This window comes from Panthera uncia, chromosome A2, assembly GCF_023721935.1.
Source record: "Panthera uncia isolate 11264 chromosome A2, Puncia_PCG_1.0, whole genome shotgun sequence".
Taxonomy (NCBI): Eukaryota; Metazoa; Chordata; class Mammalia; order Carnivora; family Felidae; genus Panthera; species Panthera uncia.
In genome coordinates this window covers 94,222,324-94,244,148 of record NC_064816.1, presented here as the reverse complement: position 1 = coordinate 94,244,148, position 21,825 = coordinate 94,222,324, and the positions used below count along the sequence as shown (strand labels likewise).

The window sequence follows — 21,825 nt, the reverse complement described above, 5'->3', positions numbered from 1 at the left end:
TTTTTAATTACCCCAACACCAGTTCTTAGTTAAAAGTGCTAAAAGCTACAAAATGTCACACCTGAAATAAAACAAATACCTCTGGCTCTGTTTGAAGAGTAGCAAGAAATCAAAAGGGCAGATTTTACGACAAACACCGCAACCATGGGGAAGTGCCAGATTTTATTTTCTCAGTGGTTAAACTCCCTTCCGCGTAGGGTAACCAAGTATATGGCATGCAACTTTGGGACTTTGGATTTTCTTTGTTCAAATTGTTGTGACCGCTAGTAAACTGCTTCCCTGGGGCCTCGCTTCCCATATGAAAAATGAACATTTTTCATTTTCCCAAGGCCAGATGGGAAGAAGTCCAAGGCCCTTGCAAATACTACAGGTATGACATTTACGAAATGAAAGAGCCTGGAGATGGTTGTCATGGTTGCAGAGTCTAGTAATTCTTGTCTCAAGTGAGTCTTTTTATTCCTATGCATGCATATACTAGCTTAATCCACTGGTGTGCAGGACAAACCCAGGTAAAACTGTGAACAGCCAGGTTGATCTCTGGCTACCCCACCCTCCCATCTCACCAAAACAGACTGACAGAAGAGAGTACAACTCATTACCAACAAAGTGAGAACACTGACTAAAGCTTGCACTGTTACTGAGTACAGTCGAATTCTTTCGATACAGGAGAGCGGAACAAAGTCTGTAAATTCATACATCATTCAGAAGATGGACAAAAGTTTTAGTGCAATGTTTTCTTAGTATTCACAAGGCCTAAAATTATAAACATGTGATTATTTTAAGCCTGTATGTGTATTAAAAGAACTTCTGCAAGTCCATCTCTGTTAACAGGAAAAGCATGAAGAACAAACTAATTGAACTTTCATTTTTATACACGAAGAAACTGTGGCCAGTAGCACAAGTTGCAGAGCTAGTACGTGTCAAGGCCAGGCTTTGTACATTTTAGTCCACGGTTCTTTCCACTGAATTTCTTACATTTGTGGGACCCTTTATCTGTTTTATTGTTGTAAATAATAAAAGGGAAGGAGGACAGGCACTGTCCACCTCATTGTTCAGATGGGGTCAGAGGCTCGGAGGCTCAGAGAAGTTACGTGGCTTCTTCAAGTTCCCAGTAGAAGCAGGTGCTGGAGTGGAAAATATCTCAGGTCTGACTCTCCCTACTTGTCTTTCCCCTTTCACCAGGTACCTAATCAGCTTTGGGAGACACTTTTCATTTAATCTTCACAAAAACTCTGAGGCTTGTGTCATCACTGTGACCTCCCAGTTGAGAAAGTACTACTCCAGCTGGAAACCATGGATCACTGCTGGTAGTCTCTGAGTGTTCTGACAGGAAATACAAAAATGGTGCTTAATCAGCTGCTGTGATTATTCATGGAACTTAGGAAGAAACAGCTCTCTCATTATTCAACTAGCATTTACTTAATGAGACTATGTGCTGGGCTAGTCTCTGAGGACCCAAGAACATGACACAGAATCTACTCTCAAAACACTGTAGGGAGACTAATAAACACGACCTCCTGAGAGCAGTTCCCAGGTCACTCTGAGAGAAACATCACAGGGACCCTGCTCCGAGATGGCCTGATCAATCTTTTATTCCCATAGCCAGGTCACATGACCTTAGGCTTTGGCCTATTTGTCTTATCCCCACTTTGGCACATGGGCAGGATGAGACCGAGATACCTCCGTTTCATGGACAGAGGAAGAGAAAACCGCTTTTCAAAGAGATGAAGTGACTTGACAAAAGAAGCACAGTTGGTGGACAGCGGTGTTTCCTTATTCTTGAGCAGGTCTCTCTCCATGCGCTTAATAACCTTTCCAAAAGACAGGTCCAGGGGTTTGTCCATCACTGCCTGAGACTGGTCAGGCTGACTGACTGGAGGGACAGGAAGTCAACACGGCGGGTTAACAGAAACCCAGCCTGAAACACCTGTTGGAATTCTGGGGCTTCGGAGAATCTAGGTTTGGAGAAAACACTTGGGAAGCGAGGATATCAGTAAAAAGAAAAGGTGAAGGATTGCAGATCAGTGTCTTAGCTTACAAGACCAATCTCATCTCTTCTGCCATCTTTTAACATGAATACCGTGGAAGTCACAAATAAACATATACGTCCTACAGAGAACAGTAGCTCTTATATAACATTCTGCAGGGGTACCTGCTGTGTATATTTTGTTTCTTTCTTTCAAAAAGATGAATCCAGAGCATGAACCGTATCACTGAATCAATATAATTTGAATATAATTGCGCTAGAAATAGAAACATCCTCATACAGAAATAGAAATGGTAAGACTAAACTTCTGTACTTTCTTTACCTATCCTGTGTAAGAACAGAAAACATTTGTCTTTAAAAAGTGCAAAATACTATATTTGCAGCAAAGATTTTAAGGCATCTCTAGTGCTAGAGATTTTATAATCAGATGACAGCAATATTCTCTGTTCTTATTTTACAAGGGTGAAATAATAAGTGATATTTGCACAGTACTTTATAAGTGTGGTTTCAGCACCAGAATCAAAATTTTTAGAATTATCTTTGTAATTATTTGATTGAAGTCTGTCTTATCTATGCCAGGGTAGGCTCCACAAAGGAAGGAATGAGAGCTGTTTTTGCCTATACTTGAGTGCTATTAGAATGAAACTATAATTTCTGCTCAAAGCTTTACATATGGTACCTATCTTTACTTTAACAAGTGTTTTCTCAGGGAATAGCTGATGCAAAATTAGCTGAAGTTGGGTGATTGAATAGTATAATAATCCAATCTGAATGATAACACTAATTGCAGCATATGTAGCATAGGGTGAGCTACTCCAACAAGCTCACTCTCTGAGTAGGTATTCATAAACTAGTTATTAATGATGTAGGTGAAAATGGATGTAGGTGAAAGCATGTAATTACAGTTTCTTTTTAAATAAATATCTGTTGGCTACTAAGTAAACTATTTTATATAAAGTATTTTATAGTTTCTCTACATGATAATGGAAAGTTCCATAAAGATAACTTTATATTATTATCTAATGCATTTACAACTTTCTCTAGATTATTTTTCATACATTCTCTGTGCCTTAAATAAAGTGAAATAGTACAATATTTAGACTCCAATTTTTCCCTCAAGACTCCCATGACTTCTGAGGAGGAATGTGAAGGAAAACACTGGACAAGGAGTTTAAATGTCTCCTGACCAGCAGTTTCTGATTCAGCGCCTTCCTTCTTCCCACTAAATTTCCAGTGAAATACATTAAACAAAAGAAAAACTCACAGCTTCAAATGGACACTAAACCTAAAAACATCTGGTACTAGAATATGAGAGTCACAAAGCTGAATTTAGAAAAACTTATCCAAGCTTCCATCCAAAGGAAGGAAGATGGTTTGTCCATCCTCAATGACTGCTGGAGATCCAGAGTCCATCCAATGAGAAAGTTGGGCAACCTCTACTGCCTTTCCCAGGAATCGTCCTCAAACAAGGTTTGCCAACTCTCTCAGTATTTCACATCCATTCAGAAAACAACTACTAGAATAGGAAGAGAATGCAGGAAGGTGGCTGAAGAGTGGCACACTGCATATACATGCTCCAAAGTGGAGCAGTACAGATAGAGGTGGTCAAGTAAGCATTTTGAGAGCAGGGAACAATCTTTTTTTCCTTTAACTTAGAAAACTGAGTGGCAAGATTTAGAAATATCTCACCTAAATTCAGAGAACTACATTAGATGATAGACCGCCAGAAAATAGCAACCAGGCCAGAAACTAGGCACACGGCACACAGATATGTCCTCTTGATGTGGGACTAGAAATGAGATGCATAATTTTTTTTAAGTTATTTATTTTTTTTGAGAAAGACAGCATGTGAGTATACGCAAGCAAGTGGGGGAGGGGTAGAGGGAGAGGGAGAGAATCCCAAGCAGGCTCTGCACTGTCAGCAAGGGGCCCAACGTGGGGCTTGAGCCCAGGAACTGTGAGATCATAACCTGAGCTGAAACCAAGAGTCAGTCGCTTAACCAAGTGAGCCACCCAAGTGCCCCTGGATGCCTAATTTAAAGAAGTAGATGGCTGCTGACTATACAGAAAGGCTTTTGTCTCATTTCCAGATAAATAGAGGAGAAAAAGGCAAACTTGATACTATTACTAAATATTTCAAGTGCAGGTAGAGAGAATATCAACTTGAAAACTCAAATAAGTAAGTAAACTGGAAGAATGATGTATCCCGTAAGTAAAAATATTTTAAGGTAACTCTCTAGAATACTGGGCTGGAGAGAAAGTGAAAAACCATGAGGAATGGATGGAGAATAAGAAAACCAAAAATGTAGTAAGAGAATTAAGTCATGTTAGAAATGCTAAAATGCATAAAGGAATTTGAAGTAAAAAGCATATTTAATGCTACAGAAAACCGAATCACTGATATGAGAGAACACATTTGAGAACAACCTCAGACAGAAAAAAAAGAAAAGAAAATATGAACAAGATAATTAATATAGAACACAAAATGTTTCTAGAAAAGAAATAGCAACAGAGAAAAAATAACAGAACTAAAGAAAATATTAATCAACTAAAACCAAACCAAAACACAAACATAAAACAAGGAAAGCAGATTAAAAGGAAAAAAAAAAATCAATGAAAGGAGGCCTATTTCTTTTTTTTTTTTTTAATTTTTTTTTTTAACGTTTATTTATTTTTGAGACAGAGAGAGACAGAGCATGAACGGGGGAGGGGCAGAGAGAGAGGGAGACACAGAATCGGAAGCATGCTCCAGTCTCTGAGCCATCAGCCCAGAGCCCGACACGGGGCTTGAACTCACGTACCTTGAGATCGTGACCTGAGCCGAAGTCGGACGCCCAACCGACTGAGCCACCCAGGCACCCCAAGGAGGCCTATTTCTAAGAAATTATGATAAAAATGTAAAGTACAAGGCTAAAATAATACAAGCATCCAAATGCCAGATTGGTGTTACACTTTTCCTTTACAATATGCAATGCTAACTCAAAATAGTGAAGCCTGCCCTACAACACTGTCAGGAAAAAAATGTTGTGAAGCAAAATATTAAGCCTAACTAATTATCATTTCTATGTCATAACAATTAGATTTTTTCCATTCTCAGTATGGGAAGCTCATGAAAGCTATACCTGCATAAATACTTAATAAATTACTTAAGGATATACTCTGAGAAATGAGAAATTCTGATGTAAAGAGACTAAGAGTTGAAACCAAGTAAGCTAAGAGTGTAACTATTTGTTGTATGTATCATTATAAAGCTAATTGGAAATATGTAAGTTTTTAAAATGTGACAATTATATTTCAATAACAGTCTTGTCTTAGAAACCAATACTGTATCAAAAATATTAAAATTATATTGTTTTAGAACACTCAAAGGGTAGTTTTCTTCTTAACTTTGAAAATCATAGAAATAGAGATTATTTTTTTAAAACTTGAAGATAATCCTTCCTAAAAATCAATAAACATAAAGGAAACATGAAGCATAAATGAGATGAGATAAATTAAACTTTGATAATTATAACAATTAATTTAAATTGCTAAAGTTTCTTATTAAAAGAGCAGACTCCAAGATAACATTTTCAAAATTTACAATAAAACAAAGTACTTCAATTAAATTTACATGACAAAAGTACACATGTATATAAAAGTATGTTTATCCAGCAACTACAAACAAAAGTAGATTAGTAACATCAAACAAAGAATACTTAAACACAAAAAACCCTTTGAGTCATATTTTATGTGCTTTCAACATAACATTAACATAGATAATCAAAGCTGTTAGGCACAAAACATAATGAGGTATAGTTTTACTACATGGGTCTCAATTTACTAGGTTAAATAGGAAAAATGACAAGGATACAGAGGGTAGAAAACAATATTACTTTTATCACAAATATGCATATCAGTCTATAACAAAAACACCACTTTTTAACAAAAATCAAAACTTGTAGACAATATTATCTAACCACAATGTAATGAAACATTGGATTAATAATAAAAAGTTATAAATTAAAACCTGTTTCCTCAATTATTGAAATAAAAGAGAAAATAAAAACAATAAAAATAAAAAATATAGACTATTTGCAAAATGATGGCAACAAGAAGAATGCACACTGAGGCTGAAAGATGTTGCCAAAGACAGCTAAACAAAGAGGGATTCATAGTTTTAAGTGCTTTCATGTTTGAACAATTAAGTAAATTAACATTTAACAATTAAAGTAAATTCAACATTTATTGTCAGAAGTTAGAATAAGAGAAATCAAACATTCCGAAGGATAACAGAATGATGGAATTAATAAAAAAAATAAAGGTAAAATGACTGAATTAGGTAGGGGCAAAATGGCCAGGGTAGTGCAACATCATACACTAACAAAAGCTATTTGCTGCCGGGAAGATGGCGGTGTAGGAGGACGCGGGGCTCACAACGCGTCCTGCCGATCACTTAGATTCCACCTACACCTGCCTAAAGAACCCAGAAAACCGCCAGAGGATTAGCAGAAGGGAGTCTCTGGAGTCAAGCGCAGACGAGAGGCCCACGGAAGAGGGTAGGAAGGGCGGCGAGGCGGTGCGCGCTCCACGGACTGGCGGGAGGGAGCCGGGGCGGAGGGGCGGCTCGCCGGCCAAGCAGAGCCCCCGAGTCTGGCTGGCAAAAGCGGAGGGGCCGGACAGACTGTGTTCCGACAGCAAGCGCGACTTAGCGTCTGGGAGGTCATAAGTTAACAGCTCTGCTCGGAAAGCGGGAAGGCTGGAGGACAAAGGGAGGGAGAGCTGCTGAGCCCCCGGACGGCAGAGCTCAGCTTGGCGGGGAACAAAGGCGCCAGCGCCATCTCCCCCGCCCATCCCCCAGCCAAAATCCCAAAGGGAACCAGTTCCCGCCAGGGAACTTGCTCGCTCGCGCAAACACCCAACTCTGTGCTTCTGCGGAGCCAAACCTCCGGCAGCGGATCTGACTCCCTCCCGCTGCCACAGGGCTCCTCCTGGAGTGGATCACCTAAGGAGAAGCGAGCTAAGCCTGCCCCTCCACCCCCCGTGCACCTTGCCTACCCACCCCAGCTAATACGCCAGATCCCCAGCAACACAAGCCTGGCAGTGTGCAAGTAGCCCAGACGGGACACGCCACCCCACAGTGAATCCCGCCCCTAGGAGAGGGGAAGAGAAGGCACACACCAGTCTGACTGTGGCCCCAGCAGTGGGCTGGGGGCAGACATCGGGTCGGACTGCAGCCCCGCCCACTAACTCCAGTTATACACCACAGCACAGGGGAAGTGCACTGCAGGTCCTCACCACGCCAGGGACTCTCCAAAATGACCAAACGGAAGAATTCCCCTCAGAAGAATCTCCAGGAAATAACAACAGCTAATGAACTGATCAAAAAGGATTTAAATAATATAACAGAAAGTGAATTTAGAATAATAGTCATAAAATTAATCGCTGGGCTTGAAAACAGTATACAGGACAGCAGAGAATCTCTTGCCACAAAGATCGAGGGACTAAGGAACAGTCACGAGGAGTTGAAAAACGCTTTAAACGAAATGCAAAACAAAATGGAATCCACGATGGCTCGGCTTGAAGAGGCAGAGGAGAGAATAGGTGAACTAGAAGATAAAGTTATGGAGAAAGAGGAAGCTGAAAGAAAGAGAGATAAAAAAATCCAGGAGTATGAGGGGAAAATTAGAGAACTAAGTGATACACTAAAAAAAAATAATATACGCATAATTGGTATCCCAGAGGAGGAAGAGAGAGGGAAAGGTGCTGAAGGGGTACTTGAACAAATTATAGCTGAGAACTTCCCTGAACTGGGGAAGGAAAAAGGCATTGAAATCCAAGAGGCACAGAGAACTCCCTTCAGACGTAACTTGAATCGATCTTCTGCACGACATATCATAGTGAAACTGGCAAAATACAAGGATAAAGAGAAAATTCTGAAAGCAGCAAGGGATAAACGTGCCCTCACTTATAAAGGGAGACCTATAAGACTCGTGACTGATCTCTCCTTTGAAACTTGGCAGGCCAGAAAGGCTTGGCACGATATCTACAGTGTGCTAAACAGAAAAAATATGCAGCCGAGAATCCTTTATCCAGCAAGTCTGTCATTTAGAATAGAAGGAGAGATAAAGGTCTTCCCAAACAAACAAAAAGCTATTTGCTGCCTTTCCTGGATGCAACTTTGAAGATGCCAAAAATGAAAAAAGAAAAAAAAAAAAAAAAAAAAGGAGACGTGATAGGTGTCAGGGTCTCAGTCATCAATTAACAAAAAAACTTGTAAGAAACACTTAAGAAACAGAAAACAGGTGTTTCCAGATGTGTTTGGAAAAAATGAGTATGAAGCAATCAAGTGTCTATAACCAAGAATGAGAGACAGCAATCTAGTTAATCTTTAATCTTATACATATGACCTGGGTAAACCTGCATCTGCAAATAAAGCAGGGACACTTTATTCCATTCTTCTGAAGTTTAGACACCCTGGCCACTAACTTAACCTTTGGTGCCATGTGGTAAAATAGTAGCACCAGGATAATGGTGAATTAACATCAGGATAGCACTGAAATCCCATTAGAGTTAGGAAGAAGTGTAAGTGAGGTGGAACTAATTACTTTGTAAAAGGCATGCCTATAAAAATAGGTAACTAAAACTCCTGAAATACAAAAAAAATTGAAGAAAGAAGGAAAGGCAGAGGAGAGTATACTATGGCTATTATTTTGTCAAATGGGAGGCACAGCTACTGATCTGCATTCTATGTTACTAGAGGAAAATAACCTATGACTGAGTCAAAACTACTCATGTGTAATCTCTAGAACAGAATGAAAATGTATAACTTTTAAGTAACAGATAAAAATTTGATGAATGTGTAATAGCAAGTAGGTAAAAGCTAAAAAAGAAACAAGAAGAAAGTATGAAAATTGAAAAACATAAAATAAGGTGGCAGCTCTAAGTTCTAATATTAAAGTGATTACAGTAAATGTAAATGGGTTAAACTCATGAATTAACTGACAAAGACTCCCACAGTAATATTAAGAGTAAGATTTAAGAATAGGTTGGCTAAAGGAAACACATTTGAACAAAAGGGTATGAAATGGCCAAAACAAAGATGGAAAAAATAGATGCTGTGAAGCAAATATGATGCAAGAGAAAGGCAGTGTTGAATTTTTACTATCAGACAAATAAAATTTGGGGTAAAATGCATCATAAGGGACAAAACAGATGTTACAATAAATCAAAAGGTTGTAATGATCCTGAACATATATGCAGCTAATATCAAAGATTTAAAATATGTGAAACCACATCTGATAGAATTATAGGAAGGGAAAATAACTATAGTTTGTGATTTTAACATGTGCTTTTCAGAATTTGTAGATCAAGCAGACAAATCTAAGCCATGCTACAGAGAAGAAATGTATATTTCTACTATTAATAATATTTACATAAATGAAAAGCATATAAATTTCATACCCAAGCACAGAATACTTGTTTTTTTGCATACATGAGGACTATTTAAACAAACTGTTTATGAATTAAGCTACAAAAGAAGTCTTGAGAATTCTAAGTAGCTATCATATGGAACATGTTTTCTGACCAGAATGTGATACAGTTAGAACCTGATAACAAAAGAAGAACAAAACAAAGTTACATATGTCTGGAAAGTAAAATATACCACTAAATCATTCTTATATTAAAGAGGAAACCCCTCTTTTATATTAAAGTATTAAAGAGAAATTACATCTAAATGACAATGGCATTCTAAATGTAAAAAAATTGGAACATGTAACTAAAAATGAATATTTAGATAAAGTATAGCTTTAAATATATTTATCAGAGTGCAAGAGTTATCAAAAATAGAGTACTAACTACAATTGATCAATACCAAAACAAGAAAGAAGGGCAAAAGTAAGATAGTGGTAGGAAATAACAAAATAAGTATTTTTAATTAAAAAATCAGGCATGTAAAGGCTAGCAAGATAGATAAAAATTCTAGATAAAACAACTAAGAAAAATATTCAAATAAAAAAGAAGAAAATAAGAATAATTATAGATATTAAAGATTTCAGTAGTTAAGAAGTATATTATAGATCAAAATGTTAGAAAATATGAATGCCAGAGGAAATATATAAAATTCTTGAGAGATGCAAAATACCAAAACTGGCCCAAGAAAAACTTGAAACCTTGAAGACAGTAATGGCTATTATTATAAAAGGTTTTAAAAATCTTCCTCCACAAAGGCACAGATGGTTTTATAGCTGAATAATAACAAACTTTCAGGGAACAGAAATTAGTTTTATGCAAGTCATTAAGTCTATCTTATAAAAGTCATTTCTAAAAATAGAGAAATTGAGAAAACTTCTTAACTTATATTGAAGCTAATAGAGAACCTCTGTGGCAGCTTTTGATTAATCCACTCTAGTTAAGATCTTCTGTTACTTATAGCTTGTGTAACTAATAGAGGGTACGATACAATATTAGAGAGGGCCAGAAAAAAAAGACTCCAATTAAACAGATACATTACATAAATGTGGATTAAAAGAGTCAATGTGATAAAAATGCCAGCTCTCTGCAAGTTAATTTAGTAGTTTAATGTAATTACAATAAAAATGCAAAGAAGTTTTTCCAAGGGAACTAATAAAGTGATTCAAATGTTTTCTTGAATAGGTTGAACACTACCAGAATTTTGAAGAGTTAGATGAATCTGATTTACTACATCAAAATTCAATATATATTCTAACAGCATTGTACCAAAGAATGAGAAAACAGAACTGATTATAAGGCCAAAAGTAGTCCAGAGTGTAAAGGCACCAATTCTGTAGATAATAATGCTGGCCTTCCAAGCAGAGGGAAATGCATAAATGAGTGTTGAATAAAAGTGCCAGCTATCTTGTCAAATACTTGGAGAAATTAAATCAGGTGCCTGTCTTGAATTATACAACTTACGGTGTATGCTTTATACCACTGATTCACCAAATATTTAACCACTAATTATGTATGAAGAAATATGTGAAAACCTACAAGAGCAAGCAAAAACAGAGGAGCATAGAGGCTGGTAGAAGATAGGAAATTGGCCAAAAGTAGGACTGATTGAGATAATGTCATTGTAATATGTTTTGCTCAAAGAGTACAGCATGTGCTTCTGTTTGATATAATGTAATCGAGAGAACTCTCTGTAACAGAAGACTTTGTATAGACTCCAATACACATGACTCTCCACCTCCACCCCATTTGTATGGAATCTTGTGAAAAATATCTAGTGCTGTAAATTACTTGGACATTTATGTTAATCACACAAGGAAATTTAAAACTGTGAGAGTGGCAGTGTATAAGACACAAATGCTGAGATGGAATGCCACACAGCTGATATTCAGTGGCCATCTCCTGAAGAAATGAATATATTAATCTGTTAAATATATCACAAAAAAGAATACAAGAATTAGAAGTGAAACAATGTGGTATTTGCTTAATCTTGAGGTGAGGACAAACCTCCAATTCTTAAGAACCAAAATTAAAAGAAAACTACAGATTCAGTTACTCAGGCTAAAAATAAATCAGCTGTGTTACACAGAATGGGTCCAGATTATGCAGTGGCATACACCAAAGTCAGCAGTCATTTTCTGTAAAAAGCCAGATATCAAATAATTTAGGATTTGCAGGCCACATGGTCTCTGTGTAACTACTTAACTTGGCTTTTATAGCCTGAAAACAGCCACAAGCAATAAATAAATAGATGTCCATGGCAGTGTTGAATAAAACTTTATTTACAACACAAGGCAGTGGGCTAGATTTGGCCAACAGGTCATAGTTCACCAACCCCTAGGTCTAGATCATGCGGTTGTCTGCACAATGGTGTACACACCTCAAACAATATTTAGAGAGCATTGACTCCTTGGCTCAACTCAGAAAGTGGGAGATATAACCTTCCATATACTATTTCTGCTTTTTATACTCTTTAGCTCCCATAAAAGAATGCGGACCCAACTTCCAGCTCAATCATCTACCAAAGAGTAGGGTCATACTCAACTGGCAACATGGGTAAACTAACAGGCCTTTGCCCAGATATACTACCTTGATTTCACTGCCTCAAACCAGGATTGAGAGTTACAACATTCCTGAAGATTTTTTTTTAAAGAACAAGTGGTCCATCTATACTTCTAGATAATCTGTATTCTTGGGCCAAATTGGAGCTTCAGAGAAAGAGGTCCCTAGATTACCTTTTCCTCCCACTCAGCCGCTTCCAGCAGAACTTTCTTTTTCTGCATTGCTCTTTGAAGATATCAGTTAATTTAGAAACCCTTTGTAAGAATTGGCCCTAAGATAGGCATTGCTACTCCTAATGTAAAGGAGTATTGTGATCATTATAGAATAGTGTACTTCATTTGTCACCAAGGTGTTTGTATCTGATTTAGAACTAGGAACAGTCATAAATCATCTGGAAAACCCATATATTTTGCCTCAAGGACTCTGTGTACTATACAAATGGAAATGGTTCAACCTGACAAATAATAATAAGTGGAAGAGAAATGGGCACTCTCAACACACTGGGTGGCATAAATAAATTTCTGTGTCACTGAGAAAAGCCATTTTGGTGGCAACTTGGTATTAAGTACCACAAGGTCCCAAAATACCGATATTCTTTGATTGAATAATTCCACTGTGAGAAATTATCCTAAGGATAAGTACAAAAATATTTATTGCAGTGTAACTTTTAATAACATTTTTAAACTCAAAACAAAGGAAATGTTACAAGACAAAAATTAAGTAGATCAGTAAGAGATCCATATAGTGAATAAACATCATTTATGGATGAATATTTGATGACATGGGAAAATCCTAATAATGCAATTATAAGTATCAGGAGTAGGAATTTAACATAGTATATAGGGTTAGGGTTAGGGTTAGGGTTAGGGTTAGGGTTAGGGTTAGGTATAATCATAAATACCACAAAATTGGGATCATGAATGATTTTTTTTGGTGTTTATATAACTGTGCATTTTCCAAAATTCTATAATAAACCTAAGGGCTTTTTTTCTGAACAAAAATTTACATTTTATTTAAAAAATTTTTTTAATGTTTTTTTATTTTTGAGAGACAGAGCATGAGTGGGGGAGGGGCAGAGAGAGAGGGAGACACTGAGTCTGAAGCAGGATCCAGGCTCCAAGCTGTCAGCACAGAGCCTGACGTGAGGCTTGAACCCATGAACCGTGAGATCATGACCTGAGTTGAAGTCTGACGCTTAACTGACTGAGCCACCCAGGGACCCCAAAAATTTACATTTTAAAAGTACATTCACTTTGTTATTGGTCCCACAAGTATAAATTTATCATAAGGAATTAAAAAGGTAAGTCAATATATAGGACACGGATAGGTATAACATCAGAACATATAAAACTGACCTACTTAGACGATACATCAGAAATTATATTTAAAAAAATTAGAAATTATGAATAAAAAAATTAGAAATTAGAAATAAAATTAGAAATTACAAACTTGCAATTATCAACATTGTTTTTCATGTATAGGAGAACCTTTTCTTCCAAAAGGTCAAGTCCCTAACAGGCTGGAAAGAAGGAACAATGGTTTTCAAGCCTCAGTGCTTCAGGGTTATTGTGGGCAAGCTGTAAATAATGACACACTTGCCTTCAATAATGGAGGATGTTCCCTGAAACAATGAAGAATAAAATGCTTGGGGACCCATTCATCACTGTCTCTGTTTTACATGTTGGAGTTCTGAGTAGCTAATTTCGAAGAAGAAGAATTTATGTGGTTGCCTGCATTTGCCCTTTCAGGATCCATTTTTGGCCCTTTTCTAATAGTTCCTGCCTCAGGAGGCTGACCTCTTCAGACTCCTGCCTGGGTTTGGCCAATAGGAGGCAATTGCAGGAGGAGAGAAGGGGCTGAGTGTATATGACCCACCCTTATCCTCAGGATGTAGTTTTTAGCAGTGGCTGCATCTTACAAAGATGCCCTTCTTCGAAAAAAAAAAAAAAAAAAAAGGGAATCTCTTTTCCTCTTTTCCCACTAAAGCCTTCTTTTGGGAGGAAGTTGGAACAACAACTTCCTGCTGTTGCCAGTCCCTGTGCACCTCACCGTCCCTGGGTAGTTATATTAATTCTGTTCAAGGTTCATTCATTAAACTTTAATTTCTTCAATTAAACTCCTTAGGTATGTTGTCTGATTCCTTTTGGGACCTTGTCTATTTTAAGAAAAGAAAAAAAAAACTTTCTTAGAAATCACTGCCTTAGAGGAAAGCTTATCATCAAGTCCCCCAAATTCTATAAAAATTTAAAAAATACAACCTGAACTTATCATGAAAACCAGACATTTAAGCTACAGCTTAAAAAATATGGAACAGACAAGTTGTAAGCTATCACTACGACAGATAATAAGCATTTAAAAATTAAGGACTGTGGAATGAGATCTACTTAAATTGTACCTTGAAATTCAATGAGATTCAAGACAACCTGTTATCGAAAGGTTTTCTTTTGAAAACGGATTCTCAATACATTTTTCAAACAAAAATGTAAATTTAACAATGAAATGGACATGCATAAAAAATAGTTTGCAGATCAGCAGCTTACCTCTTTGAACTTGTGACTGAGCTTGCTGGTGTCCAGGTCTGATGGGGAAAACATGTCCTCATTCTCAGGCAGCTCAAAGACTTCAATGGCCATGTCGCTGCCCGGAAGAACAGGTCCTACCTCATCCTCTTCTTCATCTGTGGCATATTCTCCTGTCTGAAAGGAAGGGGATTTCAGAAATGGAGCCGTCCTTACCCCAGGTGGAAGTGGGTTATTTGAAAATATTTTAGAAAAGGGAAGTAAAATATGTCACCAAATGCTGAAGTGTAAGTAGGCTTTTAAGTCCAGCATGCCTCATGCAGCCAATGTTAGAAACAGATGTTAAGATCTGAAGTGACATGTCTAGGCCATACATAAGTGCATTCCTAAAAATGTAATAGCTATCAGTAGCATCTTTAGTATAGCAACAAAAGTTGTTTTCAGTCTAAACATTTGATGGTTTTACAAAATAAAATTATATTGCTAAGGAAATAAGTAGTTCCTTTAAATTCCCACCACTAAGTGGATAAGTCACCCATTACTGAGAGCAGGGAAGAAGGAAGAGAAGATCAAAAGATTCACAGAGCTGGAAAGGACCTTAATTAAGCCTTACAAAGGTTTAGTAGATGAATTCTTCTAAGGTTTAGAGTTCAATCAGTTGTTTTGTTTGTTTGCTAACAAACGTGTTGGTTAGCAAGTGACCGAAAAGAAAGCCAGAGGTTTCTAACTCACAGCCCACAGACGTGTACGGCTTTGCCCGAACAGTATTTTGATGAACCTTAGTATTTTGTCAATGCTAAATAAAAGATTCACATGAGACTCTAGAGTTCCAGTTTTCCTGGAGAAAGCCAAAAATCTGGCAAAATGGGCATGTTGCGACATGAAAACAACTGGCTGGTCAGCAGCGGCTGTCCCCTTTTGGATGGGTCCCACACCTTCAAATACACAACTTTTACCACCCCGTGTTGTTCCATGCTGTTAGCTCACTCCGTGGTACCCGCAGACCACGTGGTACCCGCAGACCCCTGTAAGTACGTGAGTTCGTGACCCCTGGAATAAATGTTGCTCCACACCACTAACTTCCTTAACATCATTAGAAAGTAGCTTCTCTCCTGGCAGCACTGGGATATGAGACTCTAATTCAAAATAATTATTTGAAATCTATACCTTATGATGTAACTTTAAGATAAATCACTGAGTCACAGGGTCGAAAAACAAAGTTCATTTAATTTGCCCCTGTTCTTTCAGGTAGTATTACATTTAATACATGAAACAGACAGGAATTCATATTGCCTATAAAAACACTTTCATAAAGTGTGTGGAATGATCTATTCCTTTGATTAAATAGGCTTAGCATCTGATTGCTGTTTTTTTTCTTTTGGATCTTTACTATTTTCTTCTTGCTAACACTGAAATTCTATTTCTCTTACTGTTTTGCACATGAAGAAAGTCTGGTCGTTTACTTCAATGTAATAATTCTTAATGTCTGAAAGACCATTATTAAATTGTCATTCTGACTTCTCCTTTCCAAGTAAAATAACTCTGGTTTCCTCATAGGTCTCATTCTCTGTTCTTGTCTTGGGCCCGTACTCAGACTTCTCTCCTAGTCCTCCACACTTGTTTTTTTTTTTTTTAATGTTTATTTTTTTATATTGGGAGAGAGAGAGACAGAAGGAGCAACAGAGAGAGAGGGAATCCTAAGCAGGCTCCCCACTGTCAGTGCAGAGCCCCACATGGGGCTCGATCCCACCAATCATGAGATCATGACTTGAGTTGAGATCAAGAGCAGGAGGCTTAACTGACTGAGCTACCCACGTGCCACTCCACACTTGTTTTAAATTGTGGGGCCCAGAAGTAGGTACGATTCCCAGTAAGGAATCTGAGGGCCATTCACTAGGGTAAACAAAGTGCCTCAGCAACCTTCAGACACTAGTTCTCCACATGGAGGCTATGACAGCCTCAATTTTGGTGGCATTTGCATAGAAAAGTAAACTTAAGTGATCTCTGTATGACCTAGTGCCTCAGTACTCAGAACCCCAGGGCTCTTTAAAACCAGTCTGAAACTGTGTAAATCATAAACACCATTCCAAGTGTCTCTGGCACTGGCAGGAGACAGTAGCTGAGCAGTGGGGGCTGGTGATTCCACGTACCTTGCACTTATTGGTAAGATTAAATCATAGAAAACTTAAAAAAAAAAAATTTAACGTTTATTTATTTTTGAGAGACTGAGAGACAGAGCATGAAGGGCAGAGAGAGAGAGAGGGAGACAGAATCTGAAGGAGGCTCCAACCTCTGCACTGTCAGCAGAGAGCCTGAGGCGGGGCTCGAATTCACGAGTCATGAGATCATGACCTGAGCTGAAGTTGGACACTCAATCAACTAAGCCACCCAGGTGCCCCTAAATCCTAAAAATCCAGATTTGGTGTGACTTTTTGTGATATTCTGTAAATTAACTCATCTCCTATTTATTCATGTTTTTAGAACCAATAGGTACTTTGTAAATCCCAGTAATGTTGATTAACAGAAGTGTAGTAAGGCTGGGAAGTACACAATCCTGACACCTTGCCAGAAGTTTTGGTTTAGAGACATTAGACTTGTTTTTAAACCTAATTACAACTAGCAGCAAATCCATGCCTTTATTACAAAGGCCTAAACTGGGGCACCTGGGTGGCTCAGTCGGTTGAGCATCCAACTTCAGCTCAGGTCATGATCTCATGATCTCATGGGTCATGAGTTCAAGCCCCACGTTGGGCTCGCTGCTGTCAGCGCAGAGCCCACTTTCGATCCTCTGTCCCCTCTCTCTCTCTGCCCCTCCCCCGTGTACTCTGTCTCTCTCAAAAATAAAATAAATATTAAGAAAATATAAAGGCCTAAACCAGGTATATAAAATTCACTTCTACATTATCGATTTGATGGATTTCCTGAATGACTCAATAAAATCTTAAGCTAAATTTAAAATCTGATGACAATGTGACACATTACAAACATAAAGTTGAAATGAACAATTTGATTTCCCTTTGCCAGCTTGAAAATAGATACTTTTTCACTACATGTAAGGGAAAGAATATAAACATGTGCCTAGAACGGGGCCTGACATATAATAGGATCTCAACAAATATTTTTAAAAGAATATACTCAAGAATGCCAATTGCATTTGCTTGGTAATACCTATAACCTCCTAAGGGGGTTTTCAATCATATAAAAGAAAAGAAGACCCTGCGAAGTCATTTGTTATGAAGGCAGTATTCTGTCACATTTATTATTTTTTTTAATACTTCTTACAGTGAATAACAGGATTAGGGTATATACAATATATGTAATTCTTATCTCTAAGTATAGTTCTGGCTTTGTCATCCATTTTAGTTATCAAAATTACCATCATAAATGTAAGTTATTAAGAGAATTCTTCCTCTTGACTCATTTTTTTTTACTTTGCCAATCTTCTCTCTTCAGTATCCAAATTATCTGCAATTCTGCTGAAATTCTTTTTTTTAATTAAAAATCTTTTTTTAATGTTTATTTATTTTTGAGAGAAAGAGAGGCAGAGCACAAGTGGGGGAGGAGAAGAGAGAGAGGGAGACACAGAATCTGAAGCAGGCTCCAGGCTCCAAGCTGTCAGCACAGAGCCCAACGCAGGGCTCGAACCCACGAACTGTGTGATTATGACCTGGGCTGAAGTCCGTCCGACTTAACTAACTGAACCACCCAGGCACCCCTGCTGAAATTCTTTTTATCTTTCTTTGCATCTTTCCATTTACTAATGTTTTGTCTTTTTAATTAGTCTTATAAGCATCCTAAGGTCAAGATAGGTTTTTTTTAGTGTCTGTTACTTATTAGAGGCTCTGGATAGGGTGTTTAAAAACTCTCATGCCGTGTGGAATTTAACAAAACAAATGAGCAAAGGGAGAAAAAGAGAGAGAGAGAGAGAGAGAGGAAGGCCAACCAAGAAATAGACTCTTAACTACAGAGAACAAACTGATGGTCGCCAGACGGGAGTTGGGTAGGGGGATGGGTTAAATAGGTGATGGGGATTTAAGGGGCACACTTGGGTTTACACTATATGTTAACTAATTGGAATTTAAATAAGAACTTAAAAAAATCTTGCCATTCTCTCTTGATGATCATTTACCATTCCCAACATAAACAGACTTTATAATAAAGGATGCATTTACCACAGAACCTCATAAACTTCTAGAAGTTAAAAAGTTACATTTAGTAGACTAAGAATGATGTGTGCTGATTCTTTGATCTTTACTGAAAATGGATATTACTTTTATGGTTAATCTGAAAATAAATTACATGGAATGATAAGTTAGTAGAATTTCATAAACCTCAAAATTAGATTGGATTGAATCTGCCATTTACAGAGGAAGACGGAAAATACTGCATCAAAAAAAAAAAATATGCCACAACAAAGTATTTCCATTGATATCCATCTTCTCCTTATTTCTGGCCAGATTCAACATCTTTCAAGTAAACAGAGACTCCTGAAAGTCCTTTGTCCCAACTTGAAAATCCACTTTAAAAGAAGTACAAGAACTGACAGAGATAGTAAGGGTTCCTTTTCACAAATCCTCATCTACCTTCTTGATTAATATCTTATACTTCCCTTTTTTTAAGTGTTTTGTTTTGTTTTTTTTTTAATTTTGAGATAGTAAGAGAGAGAGAGCATGAACAGGGGAGGGAGAGAAAGAGAATTCCAATACCGGGCTCAATCAAGAACAGTGAGTTCATGACCTGAGCCGAAACCAAGAATCGGACACTTAACCAGCTGAGCCACCCAGGTGCCTCTATTCTTATACTTTCTTATCGCCCTCCCAAAGACACAAAAAATGAATAGCAATTCTTTGGTAACTTACTGAGTGCCCAATACTACACTCCTTAAAACTGTAAGATATAGGTATTACTATGTCACTGTAATTAGAAGAAACTGAGACTCAAGACTATACCCAATGATAGACAATTTGTTATGCTGCTGATGCTACATCCAACACATTCCAAAGCCCATGCTCTTTCTTCTGTACTGTGCTGCTTTCAGTCTACAGATAAAGTAAAGCTTTCTGGGATAAAAAATGGCAATACATTCCTTTCATATTTCCCCAACCAAAATGCTGGTGCATAATCCTGTTGTGTTGAGGTTTACCTTCCACATCTCTAAACATTTTCATCCAATTCACTTTGAAGACTTGCACCTGTCTCTAGTGAGCTCCAAACCTTTTGTCCTCTTCTTTTCTCTCATAACATGCTCACTCTGGGCAAGTGCACAGAAGTCTCCTTTGAAGGGTTTGGCCTATGGGTCTGCTCACTGATGTTTCATGCACTCTTTCTTTTTTTTTTTTTTTTATTTTTTTTTTAACGTTTATTTTATTTTTGAGACAGAGAGAGACAGAGCATGAAAGGGGGAGGGGCAGAGAGAGAGGGAGACACAGAATCGGAAGCAGGCTCCAGGCTCCGAGCCATCAGCCCAGAGCCCAACGCGGGGCTCGAACTCACGGACCGTGAGATCGTGACCTGAGCTGAAGTCGGATGCTTAACCGACTGAGCCACCCAGGCGCCCCACATGCACTCTTTCTTATATAAACCAGAACCACAGCATACAATCTATAGAACTACTGCAGTGTCTTAAAATGGATGGAAAAGATAACTTCCAAGGCAAAATGAATGCAAAATTCCTCAGATGTTTATGGTCTGTCTCTCTTACATTTCCTTCTCGCATCTGGCTTTCTTGAGCTACCCATCTTTATTGTCTCTTCCCAAAGCATTTCCTCTCCTATTCCTAGACAACTTCCATTATATTTGTATTACATCAGAGCACTTATTTTATTAAAACAGTAATAAGTGCAGCTAGCTGACAGGTTCTGCCTCTTGGTGAGTATCTAACTTTTGACTGGTGGGAGCAAAAGCATGTAGACATTCTCGAGCTTTGAACACTCAGGAGAGCTGTAGACCTCATTTTAGGTTTTACAGAAGGAAGGGGCATGATCTGTTATATTGGTGAGTTGGTTAAGTGGAGACCAACTAAACAGTCTTCACTTTGAAGTCACTTAGGCCTGGATTCAAATCCTGGCTCTACAGTGTTGGTAAAGTTAGCTTCCAGGTCTAAGTTTCAATTTCCTTATCTATAGAGTGAGGATAAAAACATCTCCTTAGTGTAACAAGGTTATTGTGAGGTTAAGTTACATGGCGTTCAGTACAAGGTGTGGTACGTGGTAGATGCTCAAAACAAGCAATAGCTGCCAGTCGTGGTGGTAATCCTACAACAGCAACATATACTAAAGCTTCTCCAAGTCTGCATCTTATAACCAGATATTTGCTAAGTTCTGGTCTCAGAAATACAATACTCTACAAGACCCTGCTACTGTGTCACATGAATCTTTGATAAGCAAATTAGCCATTTCTGAAGCAAAGCTTTTCTTTTCCCTAAACCTGCCCCTCTTCTTATATTCTCAGTTTCGGAGGAGGCATCAGCTTCTGCCCAAGACCAAGAAAACTATCAGGCCTCTGTTCTCCTCACTTATGCCCCACCCCCTCGCCCCTGCCCTCCTGCCCTAGTGATGCAAGATGAAGACCCATCTACTTCCCTCCTCCTATGAGTCTGCTGCTTTAAGACTCTTCTAATCCACTCCCTTATGCTTCTACTATATCCTTGCATCACTCATAAAACTTGGGCCTTTTTTTATATCTGCCTTCTCCTATTATCCGCTTTCAACTGTAAGCTCCTTGAGAGCATCAGGTATGATTTATTCTTGCACTCCCAGTGTGGCTAGCATACCGCTTGGCATATAGTAGGCACTAAACAAATGTTTGCTGAATAAATTAATACAGTTTTAGCCACATCTGCACAGCACAGCAGAGCCCTGATTTTCCTGTTAATTCTCAGCTTTCAAGTAAGAAATATGGTGGAGCACAGCTGCAGCTCAGGCCTAAATGACCCTTTTGAGGATTTTCTCTTGTTGTCAGGTTCAACCATCAGCAGTAATTTTTGCTCTAGCAATGTTTGCTCTGGTAAATTCCGGGAAACTAAATGGTGCTAATCATAAAAATAGCCTTGATTATGCAGTTTCTGTTGGAATTTGTTTACTGGATCTGAATTTGGTTATATATATTTTCAGACTCAGTTCTGCTAGAGAATAGAAGAGAGTTGCTTTTTCTCTGGAGGAGAAAGACCTCAAACTAACACTTTAATGTTTAAAATTCCTAAATCTGTGCCAGTCATCCAGATGGCTTTCAGCAAAAGTAGCTCCTTCTCTGCAAAGGCATCTCTTTCCATTTTCTGTCAGTTGACTTCTGTGTGTCCTAGTTTTG

General features: G+C 38.0%; 1 protein-coding gene across 7 annotated transcripts in view; it reads right to left on the bottom strand.

Annotated features, from left to right (window-relative positions):
- PPP1R9A (protein phosphatase 1 regulatory subunit 9A) overlaps nucleotides 1–21,825 on the bottom strand; it is a 325,410-nt gene that overhangs the window by 63,074 nt on the left and 240,511 nt on the right. For all 7 annotated transcript variants that reach the window (XM_049641477.1, XM_049641478.1, XM_049641476.1 and 4 more), the window contains exon 7: nucleotides 14,542–14,697. In XM_049641477.1, coding sequence (XP_049497434.1) covers nucleotides 14,542–14,697 — 156 coding nt within the window. The remainder of the gene's footprint in view (nucleotides 1–14,541; nucleotides 14,698–21,825) is intronic.